The sequence below is a fragment of the Canis aureus genome, chromosome 29 (genome assembly GCF_053574225.1).
Source record: "Canis aureus isolate CA01 chromosome 29, VMU_Caureus_v.1.0, whole genome shotgun sequence".
In the NCBI taxonomy this organism is placed as follows: domain Eukaryota; kingdom Metazoa; phylum Chordata; class Mammalia; order Carnivora; family Canidae; genus Canis; species Canis aureus.
The window spans coordinates 13,748,884-13,761,717 of NC_135639.1; the positions used below are offsets into that span (position 1 = coordinate 13,748,884).

The 12,834-nt window shown below is 43.2% G+C and overlaps 1 protein-coding gene across 3 annotated transcripts in view; it reads left to right on the forward strand.

Annotated features, from left to right (window-relative positions):
• The first annotated feature begins 336 nt into the window (after positions 1-336).
• The window catches only part of SHTN1 (shootin 1), a 96,922-nt gene continuing 84,424 nt past the window's right edge, over positions 337-12,834 (forward strand). For 2 of the 3 annotated variants that reach the window (XM_077877493.1, XM_077877494.1), the window contains exon 1: positions 337-618. In XM_077877493.1, coding sequence (XP_077733619.1) covers positions 561-618 — 58 coding nt within the window. In that variant the 5' untranslated portion in view covers positions 337-560. Of the gene's footprint in view, positions 619-1,627; positions 1,646-12,834 lie in introns of those variants that run through there. The other variant, XM_077877495.1, reaches the window with a different exon arrangement.

The window sequence follows — 12,834 nt, forward strand, 5'->3', positions numbered from 1 at the left end:
GATTTCCCACGGGGTGAGAACTGGGTTAAACTGGTGTTTACTGCCCACCACGCCCCGCCCTCCCTTGGGGGCCCGCGAGGGTCGGCCCACGGCAGCGCTCCACGCGCGGTCGCCAGGGACGCCGCAGCCCCAAGGCCGGCTGCTCCCGCCCCCCGATCGCGCGTGTCCAGGGGTGGGGCGCAGGAGGGGTGCAGCAGCGAGTGGGGCGCACCCTCGCGGCTCCCAGCCCCCCCCCCCCCGCCGCCCCGGGCATCCTCGCGGGGAGGGCTCGGCGCGGCAGCCGCCCCACCTCCCGCCCGGGGCTGCGGACCCCGCCCGCCCCGCCCTCCGCGCCCGCAGGTGCAGCCGCCGCGGCCGCCGAGTAGGTGCGTGGGGATGATCTCACTCGCGCGCTCGGCGCCAGGAGGAGGAGGAGGAGGAGGAGGAGGAGCGGGAGCAGACCCGACTTCCGGGTAGTGCCGCCGCCGCACGCCACCCGCGGCTTGCTTTTCCTCCCCCTCCCCCCCGCTGCACCCCTCGCCTCTCCCTCCTTGCCTTTATTCCCGGCCCCACCTGCCGACATGAACAGCTCGGACGAGGAGAAGCAGCTGCAGCTCATCACCAGCCTGAAGGAGCAAGGTAGGGGCGCGCGGCCGCCAGGTGCGGGCGGGGACGGCTCCGGGCGCGGGGCCGGGGCTGCGGCGGGCGCGCTGGGAGGTGTCCGGGCCCCGGCGCTGCAGCGCCCTCCGCGCCCGCGCGCCTCGCGGAGCCGGGGCCGGGGCCGGGGCCGGGGCCGGGGTCAGGCAGGGGGCGGGGGCTGTGGGGCCGGCTGGCGCGGGCTGCTTGAGCGGGGGTGGGGGAAGGGGCCCGGACTGGGGGCGGCCGGGGCCCGGGCCCCCCTCGCCGGCCCCCGCCGGGCCCCACCCCTGCACACGGGCGCGGGGAGGCCTGCGCGCTGCCTCGCACCAGCCTTCCCGGCTTTCGCTCGGCGTCGGTCTGGTTCCTCTTTCCTTCCCCAGCCACGATGCCAGGCCGTGCTGTGTTTTACCACCTACCATTTTTAGCAGTTTCTTAGTCAGTAGCCGACACCCTGGCTGTGCCCGGCTTCCTGAATTCAGATCCGGCCTGGCCTGCGGGGGAGCCGCCCGCGCGTCCTCGCGTCTCTACCCCCGCCAGGTAACCGCGGGGCACCTCCTCCCGGATCCCTCGCCTACGTCTCCTCCTGCGCTTCTTTCTCAACAAAGCCCCATTGGCGATCGAATGTGACTTCGACACTCTTCACTTTTCAAAATGCCTGTCCTTACCCAGGCCCACGGTGGCCCGAGAATATGGGTCAAGGGAGAGAGAGAGGAACTGCGTAGATTTAGGAAATAAAAATGCGTAGGAACATGCACTTTTGCCGAATCACTACTTGCTGACACGGCCACCTCGTGGAGGAGGTCCTGCTCTGTGGCCAATCCTGCTGTTTTCTGGCTCTTTTGCTTCTGTTGGCTCAACTTATCGACTCTGTGAACCTCGAAGAAACTCTGCCCCTCCAGGGGCCTTGTGGTTATCATGCCTTCCTTACCCGACTAAAGACATGGGCTAAGCCATACGATTTTATCAGGTCCTGTCCAGTGCTATGACCTGTTGCTCCTTGAAACCACAAACATACCGATTGCACGAGGTATGTAGACCTCTCTGGAGTTGACACTCTTGGAAACAAATCTCAGCACGATTGTTTACCAACCCTGTTATCTTGGGGAAATCGTTACCTCCCTGAAATGGACAGAACGGGACTCTTCGTAATATCTAGTATTTAGAAAGTGTTGGATAAATGTTCATGGGTTTTGCCTTCTCAGTACCTTCAACAACCGTCCTGGACTAAGCCTTAGGGTCATAAAGTCCCAAGCATCAGTGAATTTAGTGGGTTTGCAAAATGCCCTTAGCGAGCATTCCTCAAGCGGTTTAGTGAGGGGCTGGATTCAGTCCGTATCTTATTTCCAATAGCCCTCTTCCCCCAGTAACATAAAGATTCTTACTTCATATTCTAGATGGTTGGAGCTTTCATCATGGGTGATAGCTGCCGGTGGATACCAGAGTTTTTGATGGATGGTCCGTTTTCAAGTAGTGATACAGTTAAAAATTTCACGTTTTTTTTTTTTTCTGAATATAATCATTCCAAGGGTAGGTTTATCAAAGCACTTGTGGTTTATAATCCACAAGTTGTTTATACTTGATTTTGAAACACATCCTCTGTTTCTATGTTGGATTTGAGAGCTGAGAAAAAAAGGAAGATTCTAAAGTTTTTGGTTCTTTCTCATATTATACGGGAACACAAATCCATGGTATTGGTATTTTTAGAGGATATACTTCCTTGATTATGGGCATGTCAAAGGCAATAGAACGGGTAGACTTGGAAATTTGTGTTTCTTAAAAGGTGCACTTTTTTGGGGGGTGCTGAGTCTAGTTACACAGGTTTTGGGATTATTTTCAGCCCTTCTCAAAACCAGGCATTTCTTTGTCATTGGATCATAGACCGTGATAACAACTGGCTCATTTCAAGAGCATTTAATAGCTGTTTGACCCATGGAACTAACTGGAAAACTAGGGATTTGAGGTGGAAAGACAGGCCGCTAGGTGTTTGGGCTGTTACCAGTATGATAATTAATTTTGTAAGCTGACAGTGTGCCTGATTTATTTTTGAAAATAGACATTTTTAAAAAAATACCTGTTAACATTGTGACTGACTCTACCGCTCTTGTTTAATGTAGACAAGAAGAACCAATTATGATGAACACTTTACTTTCCTTTTTTGATACCCCTTCAACACACTCATTTCTTCTTTTAACAAATACTTAGCAGATACCTACCATATCTGAGCCCCACGTGGTAGGTACTGGGGGTAGAGGTAGTGAACCAGATGGTCTGCTCTACCCAAGTTTATTGTGTAGTAGAGAGTCATGAATCAAATAATCACACAAATGTGTATAATCACACATTTTTTTTTTTTTTAGGATAGAGTCTTCGAAAGGGAATCATTGCATCAGAGGGCCAGTAGACATAAAGTTGTGCCAGGCATCGCCAAAGTGCCCCCCCCCCCATATGATGGTACCAGTTCACATTCCCCCCAGCAGTGCCTGTTTCCCCCTACAGTTGTCAATGTTGACCAACATCAGTCTTTACTAATTTTGGCAGTCTGACAAGTTTTGTAATTTTTACCAATCTGATGGTCAGAAATAGTACCTTTAGAAAAATTGTATTACCTGGTTCTTAGCGGGGTTTGACATCTTTATACGTGTTTATTGGCCATGGAGGTTTCCTTATTTCATTTTTTCCTCAGTGATTTTTAAGTCAAAAATTTGAACCCATTCGCGAGAGGGTGTTGAGAAAGAGGATTCCTATCTACTCTGAATGGCAGCACTGACAGCAGCCTTCCCTAATGTGAAGTCTTCATTGGTGTGGTGACTAAGGTTGCTTTTGACAAAAGTTGTGAAATGTAATGACGGAGTCTGTCATAATATGAACAATCTCTAATTTATACTTACCATTCCCTAAGCTCTATGTCTTATAAATCACACCCACTTCTGAATTACTTCAAAACATTGTATGTTCCCTTCTCGTGAATGGTATAATTACCTATATTATGTCTTTCTAGAAAGTTATATTATGTCCCTTTAAAAAAATTAGCCAGTGTGTGATTGCTTATGTTCAAGCAGATGTTGAGGTAATGAGGTAATTCTCTTTTTGTCCTTTTTGGAGCTTTATTTTATTGGACTGATTGACGTCTTTAATGCACTGACAAATGGCAACTTAGGGTACTATTTCCGATGCATATTTCCTAGCTACTAAAGTGGACATTTCCCTTACAAAACATCATACAATTTGCTCCCCCTCCAGAATGCGGCTGGGAAATGATCGACTTAGCTCAGCGTTTGTTTAAGGTACATGATTTTCTTTGTAGTGTATTCATCCCACAAGCATTGAATATTCATAGCCAGGCACTGTGCTAGGCATCAGAGATAGATGAATAAAACTTTGTCCCTACTGGTGAAGAGTTCCTAGTCTAGAGATGATGGTGGGCATGTGAATTCCAGGAAGAGTGTCCAGTTGGCCCAGTTTGGGTCATGGGTTTAAGTTCTTTGGTCAGGGAACAGCAGGGCACCTTGATTGGCAGCCCCCACAAAGACCAATGGATTAGAGTAGTTGTCCAAAAAAGAATGGTGTGCCACTACCAAAAGTGGAGGATGCAGGCTGAACAGACACAAACAACAGAGTCCCTTTAACTGGTCAGCATAGTAATGCTGTGTCATTTGGAAGTTGGTGAGGAAGTGTTGAAGGTAGCGATCATCACCCAACAGTGAGGATGTTAGAAAGTAAGACCAAAATTACAACCACCACCCTGAACACACTATCCTATGATAAGATCATGGGTTTTGAAGCTAGATAACCTCCTCTTATCTTTAGAGTTATCATTTTCCCCAAGACTATAGAGATTTGTGCTTCAGCTTCAGCTGGAAATTTAGCCAGGCTCATTCTTAGACCTGAGTTAGTAATTAAAAGAGGCTCCCAGTGTTCCCTTGACTGCTAGGCCAAAAAGTAGCTTGAGCATTATTTTGACAAAAGGGGCCAAATGATTGCCTACCACTGGGACCATATCAAGTCAGGAAAGTGGAAGCATTGTCAATCTTGGATATATACAAAGTCAGTAGAAAACAGTTTGGGGTTTAAATGGTTGCCATGGTGTCAAGTGCAAACTTGGCTTTACATTGTTATTTTTCCAAGTGTGGTTTAGGGGCCGCCCGTCTCAGTAATTGGGATACACATGTACTTTCTTACTTACTTATTTATGAAAAAAAGCCTGGTAAATTTAATTTTCTTCATCTGGGTATATTTTTGTAAAATCGGTATTTGAAATGTTTTGCTTTTACAACAAAGTATAACGTAAGTTGAGAAACGTGCGTGAACTCTAAATGAGCATCTCAAGAAATTATTGAAAAAAATGTGTCTAACAACACTTACATCAGAACATCTCCAGAAACCCCTTCATAACCCCTCCAATCATTACTACTTGCCTTTCCCCAAAGATATTTGTGTCACCAAAGGTAAGTTTGGCCAGTTTCTGAGAGTTAGACAAATTGAATCCTACAGGATGCAGTGTTTGCTTCTGTCTTGTTTCACACGTTCTGTGTGAGATTTATCAACAGTGTTGTGTGTAGTTGTAGTTCATTTATTTGGTGAATAGTGTTCCACTATATGTACACACCAAAAAAAGTTTTTAAGTGAATATACTGTAGACCAGAGGTCAGCCGACTTTTTCTGTAACTGGCCAGATAGAAAGCATGTTAGGCTTTGTGGGACACTTGGTGTTTGTTGCAAACCAACATACTGATTAAAAAATGCAATTTCCTCCTGAAGTTGTGAGCTCCTAAGAGACACCAAATGGGCAACCCTCCATGAGATGGACCCTCAGCATGGGCTGACGAATGACATCTTGTAGTCAGAATTTCCTTATTCATGTAATGCTTTTGTTGCGTAGATAAATCTTACTTTGATTTTTTAAAAGTTAAATTTAAAAATAAATGTATGCTCATAGGAAAACAAGCATAGAAAGGGAAAAGTACAATGAACTGTGGCCTCTTGTTCATTGTTTCTTCATCTTTATTTCATTATGCTCTCTTGGGGAGTCTTTATAAACATTTTTTCCGCCTAATTGTTCCTGCCTCCCATGAAATATTAATACCATAGAGGTACTGTGTATCTTTTTCTGTACTGTGATCCTTTGGAGGCTGCAAATCATTGTACTCCCCAGGATCACATTCCTCTTTGAGGGCAGTATACCCCACTGATAATGAATGCTCTACCCCCCTTTCCATTGCTCACAGTTCTAACTTTTTTGTTGTAGTTCCTTTTGGAAATTGTGAGCTTGTATGTACCTCTGTAGTTATCACTGAATATATATTATAGAATTTGCATCAGTACCTATAGAATTAAATCTTTAAAAATTGACTGGATAGGGGTGCCTGGGTGGCTCAGTTGGTTAGGTGTCTGTCTTCAGCTCAAGTCATGATCTCAGGGTCTTGGGATGGAGCCCCGCATCAGGCTCCCTGCTCAGCAGGGAGTCTGCTTGTCCCTCTCCCTCTGCCCCTCCCCACTGCTCATGCTCACCGCCCCCCCCAATAGATAAATAAAATCTTTTAAAAATTTTGAATGAATGATGTTCCACTCTACAGATTTCTGACAATGTAGTTAATGTCCTCTGGACGGACACCTCTGTGTTTCTATGTCTTTGCTATTAGAAATAATGCTTTGGGCAATAGATAATGGTTGGAGACATCGGTATGAATTCATGTTTTGCTTACATATGATTACATATAGAAATATTTATAGATACGTGTATGTCTATATAGTGTGAAACTGTCACAGCCAGGAGGTGTGTAAGAAGACCTGACCACTAAATATAATGGGGTACTGAATAGAATCCTAGAAGAAAACTGGAACGTTAGGTAAAACCTAAGGAAATATGAATAAAGTATGGACCTTAGTTCATAATAAAGTGTTAACATTGGTCCATTGATTTTAATAAATGTACCATACTAACGTAAGATGTTAATGATAGGAAAAACTGGGTAGGGCTTATGGAAATTGTCTTTGCAATTTTGCTGTAAACCTAAAGTTTATAAGATTTAAGTTTATTAAAATAAAAATGTTGCTTATATCCTTTTTTTTTTAAACTTATATCCTTGTATACATTGATTTGTAAGTGCAGCTGTGGGAAAAATTCTCAAAACTGGATCCAAAACGTAGGGATATTAGATTTTATTCTCTTACACAACCAGGCTTTGCTTTAAAATGTAGAAGGAACATGGCTTTTGTTGTTGTCTGTTTACCATGTTGGTAAGTATTTTAAATATTAAGACATGAGCTCTGAAATTTTTTGTATGGTACAATGAACAGTAATGTATTAGGATCCTTTTAGTTACTTGATCCTATCTCAAATAATCTGTGGCACAAATCTGAGTATGATTGTTTTTCATATACATACATATATAGATGTTTTACTTATTTACTTAAGAAACAATTTTATGTATTCATGAGAGAGAGAGAGAGAGACAGAGACAGATACAGGGAGCCTGACTTGAGGCTTGATCCCAGGACCCTGGGATCGTGACCTGAGGCGAAGGCAGATGCTCAACTACTGAGCCACCCAGGAGCCCCTATATGTTTGTTTTAACTAAGACTTTTGGGGGGTAGGTTTACAGAAAAACTGAGCAGGAATCTCCACATAACCCCTCACCTTCCCCCACTCCCCATTTTCTCTATTACTACCATTCTGTGTTAGTGTGGTGCATTTCTGAGAATTGATGAGCCATTTTTGGTACATTATTATTAACTTAAGTCCATAGTTTAAATTGGGGTTTATTCTTTGTGTTACAGATATTTTGGGGTTTGACAGATGCATGACATGTACCCATTATTATATTATCATACAGGATAATTTCACTGCTTCAAAAATTCCCTCTGCTCTACTTGTTCATCGCTCCCTCTTTACCTCTGAACTCCTGGCAGCATCACTGATCTTTTTATTGGTTCTGTCATTTTGCTCTTTTCAGAATGTCATAGAGTTGGAATCGTTCTGTATGTAGCCTTTTTATGTTGACTTCTTTCACTTAGCAATGTGCATACATGGTTCCCCCTTGTCTTTTTGTGGCTTGATAGTGCATTTATTTCTTTTTATCACTGAATAATAATTGTATGGATGTACCACATTTTGTTTATCCATTCACCTGTTGATGAACATGATGGTTGCTTCCAATTTTTGGCAATTGTGAATAACGCTGCTGTAAACATTCATAAGGGTAGGTATAGGGGAGGGGAGGCCTCCTGTGGTCCTGTGTGATAGGGTCTCAGCCTCCTGGTGAGCCTGTGCCCCTGGGCTATGACTTTCACATGCTTCTCAGTGTTGATCTTTCTTCTTTAGGTGAGAAGGGAAGGCTAGAGAGGGGCCTGGAGTGAGCTCTCACCTTCCCCCAAGTCTGTTAGACTAGTGAAATTTCTCCCAAGGGCAGGCCTCTGATATTCACTACAGGGCTGTGGTGGCACTCCTGGAGATAAAACTCGCAAAAGATAGGGATGCTTCCTTTTTTTTTTTTTTTAAGATTTCATTTATTTATTCATGAGAGACACAGAGAGAGAGAGAGAGGTAGAGACATAGGCAGAGGGAGAAGCAATCTCCCCATGGGGAGCCCGATGTGGGACTTGATCTTGATCCCAGGACACTGGAATTATAACCTGAGCCCAAGGCAGATGTTCAACCACTGAGCCACCCAGGCGTCCTGGTTCGGATGTTCCTAAGACTGGCCTACCCACTGGCATTTTTAACTCTCAAATGTGTTAGGACTGAGCCTTCAGCAATTCGCCAATAACAGTTGAAGTTTTCCTGTCTTGGTACTGGTTGTTGAGCAAGTTCTGCACCTTGGCTGCTGCTCCAGGAAGTTCTGATGGTTTGTCTCTTGCTTGTCGCTCCCAATTTTTGGAATAGCAGTTTGCCCTGTGACCTCAGTTCTCGGGTAGATCCAAGAAGAGTCATTGATTTTCAGTTTGTTCAGCTTTTCTGTTGTGAGGACAGGAGTGTTGACAGAAAAGCTTCATGCCAGACTGGAGACCAGACTTACGTGTATACTCAGTTTCCTTCCTTTCTGTTGGTTAATTTGAAGTCATTACTGTAGTTCGTTGGGAGTACTTCGTAAGCATCATTAATTCATTAGCACCGAACTGTGTGTCCTACCAAGTAATGCGTAAATTTCAGGTTTGCCATAATTTCTTTTCAGATGTGAAATCTGTCATCTTTGTTTTTTGATCAGGTTTTCCAGCAGTGTTTTTTTCAGGCTTTTCTGATGCTTTAATTAACAAGGGAGGTATAAATGACTTCTCTTTCTACTCTGGCTCTGAAAGAGGACCCATTGGCATATGTGCAGAAGGGAATAATGTCCTAATTGAACATTATCTCTTATGACTCATGTCCTCGTTCCCCATTAGTAAGAGGTGTTTCAAGGCTACATGAGTCTCAAAGATGCAGACTTAATGGATGAGAATCTACATTAGAAGATCTTATGAGGCAGTGTTTTTCTGGTTATATTTGATGGCTCTTTAAAGCTTCACTTTTATTGAGTATCTTGTAACACGTGACGTGAGAGACCCTTTTAATATGAGGAGGAAAGGATGTGCTCTTTCACGAGGTGTTCATATGAAGACCTAGATCCATTCTTTCTTCTTAATTTAACACGCATTTATACAGTCTGCTATATCTCAGGCATTGTGTTGGATGTTGGTATCTGTATGCATAAAGGCATAGTCCTTACCCTAGAGGATTATTTCACGTCGAGTGTGTTAGCACATGGCACATAGATAGTAATGCTCAGTAGTGGTTTTTTTTTTTTTTTTTTTTTTTTTTCCGTGAATGGCTTTGGAAATCAGTAGACTGGTCCTGCCTCCAGTATTTCTTAATGTGGGATTTGACTTTTCTTTACTTTTCTTTTTTTTTTTTTTTTTTAAGATTTTGTTTATTCATGAGAGACACACACACACACACATACACAGAAACAGGCTCCATGCAGGGAGCCCGACGTTGGGACTTGTTCCCGGGTCTCCAGGATCACGCCCTGGGCTGAAGGTGGCACTAAACTGCTGAGCCACCTGGGCTGCCTGGATTTGACTTTTCTACGTATCTTTATTTTTAAAATGGGGATGGTAATATTTGGCTTAATTGCTTTACATCACAGATTTATATGAACCAGCTGTTCGGTCAACATAGGTACCAACTCTGCTTCATATTCAGCTGGGTGTGAGATTTATAGCAATGAATGGAATGGGAGAGAAGACAAGAAAACAGACTAATGCTCAGATAATTTATAATCTTATACGTAGTTGCTCTAGTGGAACTATATGAACACTGTACTCTGGTAATATATTAGAAATATAAATGTTGATTTTTGCCCTAGATATGTGGGGAGGGTTTCCTACAGGAAAGGACAGTTGAATTGCATTGTCAAGGAAAAGCTATGGAAAATGGGTTGGGGGGAGACCTTGCAGGCAAAGGGAAAAATGTTTATAAGGCACCTGGTGTGAAAGATCTTAGAGGTGTGATGGATTGAGTGGTGGTCCCTAAGGCTGAATGGCAGGAGTGGGGCCCAGGTTGTAAAGTTCACATCTTTGTGGGCTTTTAAACCCAAGGATGATGTAACCAGATTGCTTTGTTACTATGCTAACCATCTACTTTGGGAAGAACAAACTTGGGATAGAGGGAGGCTAGGGGCTACATGAGAGGATTTTACCATCATTGAGGATTAGAATTAAGGCAGACACACTGTAGAGGAAGGTCATATTGGGGAGATGTTTTAAGAGATGGATAATTTTGATAATTATAGTTTGATAATTTGATAATTTGATAATTCGTTGGAAGGTGGGAGAAAAAGGGGAATCAAGGTAGATCTTGAGGTACTAGCTTGATGACCAGGTAGGCGATGACTCCAGAAAGACATCATATATAGAGGAAGGAGGAGGTTTGAGTTAAAGAGAGTTTGATGAGTTCACTTTCTAACATGTTGAGTTTGAGGTGCTTATAGGCTCTCTGCATAGAGATGTCCAGAATAGTACTATCTAGCAGCACTTCCTGCTGAGACGGAAATGTTCTGTGTCTGCTGTGGTAGCCACTAGCCACATGTAGCCACTGAGCGCTTGAAATATGGCTAGTGCTCCCAAAGAAGAGAATTTTAAGTTTTAATTAATTTTAATTAATTTACATGGAAGTAGCCACTTGTAGCTAGTGGCTCTGTATTTGCCAGTGCAGGTCTAGAAGGTATTGGTTGGGAAGTACTGATCTGGTGCTTGTACTTGAGATAGGGTGGTTAACCTGCCTGGGACAAAGAGGTCTTCCAGGGACAATGGGCTTTTCAGTCTAAAACTGGGAAAGTCCTGGGAAAACCATGATTGTTACTCACCCCAGCCAGAGATGTTATTGCCTGTGTTTATGAACTTTAAGTGTCATGGTTCTAAAAGGACTAAGTCTACTTATCTGATCTCTGGGCTGGCTATGTCATGATTTGCAGCCTGGAAAGAAAGCTCCCTTTCTTGGCATTAGGGAGTTAGAAAATAGAAAACCAGCATGATTCTTGAAACACGTGCTCTGCCTAATATTCTCCTTGTTTTCTGCCCATCTCCCTTTTTCTTCCATTCTGTCCTCTTAGGTAGAGATTCCCCTTCCTGGCTGCACATTAGAATCACCTGGGGTGTTCACTTCTCAAACAGATATGGTGCCCAAGGTCCACCCTAGAGTAGTTAAATTAGAATCTTGGGGTGGGGTGGGTGGAGAGGGGGCTAGACAGCTGTATGATTTAAAAGCTCCCCAGGTGATTCTAATGTGCAGTCAGGATTGAAAAGTACAGCTCCCAGACATGCTTCCACTTCTTTGCCATCTTTTTTTTTTTTTTTTTTTTAACTACAACACACTACAATTGATTGTTAGCCTCCTTTCTCCTCCTCCTCCTCCTCCTCCTCCTCCTCCTCCTCCTTCTTCTTTTTGGCAGAGGGTAGTAGTAGTAGGGTTTCAGAGATTTTTCTGCTCTGCCATCTTTTGGGACATGTGTGACAAAAGTCAGCCTGAGTTGGAGGGCATTAGGAAACAGCCTGATTGATCTCTTATCATACACAGGGATCTGATGTACTTTGCTGTATCAGTAACAATAAGTATGGCTAACATGTATTGAACACATAATATACCTAAGCACTCTTACAACTTACATCTTACATGTTAACTCATTCTTAATCACAACACTATGAGAAAGATGTATAATTTTCATTCTTATTTTCCAGATGGGGAATCTGAGATTTAGAGAGATTACCAACTAGACCAAAGTCTCTTGGCTGTACCTTTTAATTACTGTGCTATGTGACCTTACAGCACATTGAAATAAACTGTACCTGTAAGCCCACCCAGGAGATGACGTCTTCCCAAGCTGTGCCTACCATTCACAGCAGAGCGTTGGTCCAATTCACCTTTACTTTTGCATTGGTTACTTCAAGATTTGGAGGATCTGTATCATCAAATCACTTGAGTTGTGTGACACACTTAAAAATTTCCAAGCTGTGACAGTTCTGAAACAAAGAGGTGGCTTTCTCTGTTACCCTTTAGCATTGCCAGAAACGTAGCAGAATACTATAGGTCACTTCAGATTTTGCCAGTTTCGGTGAGGATGGAGTTACATGTGTATTCACTATGTTGTGTGTGTAAATCTTGTTTATGGCAGTGAGTTTGGTTTTCTGACTTCAGTGAAATAAAAATATAAATTAATGTTTTTCTTCCCTTTATGCTCCACTCCCCAGGTGCTCCCTTCCCACTGGGAATTCTTCATACGTTTCCCATACTCTTCCTCTTTATTCCCTTTACCTGGCTTTATTATTTTTTTTTTTTAAGTTACACATAGTCACAAGAAAGCACTTTGTCTGTGGTTTCCATTAAGGCATGATAGGTGAAGGGTTCTTAATTAATGCTTTTCGTGAAGACCCTGTAGTTGGGAGTCTACTTTCATCTGGATTCTATTGGCAATATAATGGAAGAATCGTATCGGTATTTTTAATAAGCTTCAAAGCTGTTAACTAATGTTTTAAATAGAAAAACATTTTCTTAATGTCAATATGAGATCATGGTTTTATAAGTCTTTATTGTTTGTTTGTACGTCTATAAAGTAGGTCATCAAGAATAGAGTAGTAAATCAATCTTGATTTCAGCTTTATCTATAGATACTACTTTTTTTTTTTAAAATATTTTATTTATTCATGCATGAGAGACGTAGAGAGGCAGAGACACAGGCAGAGGGA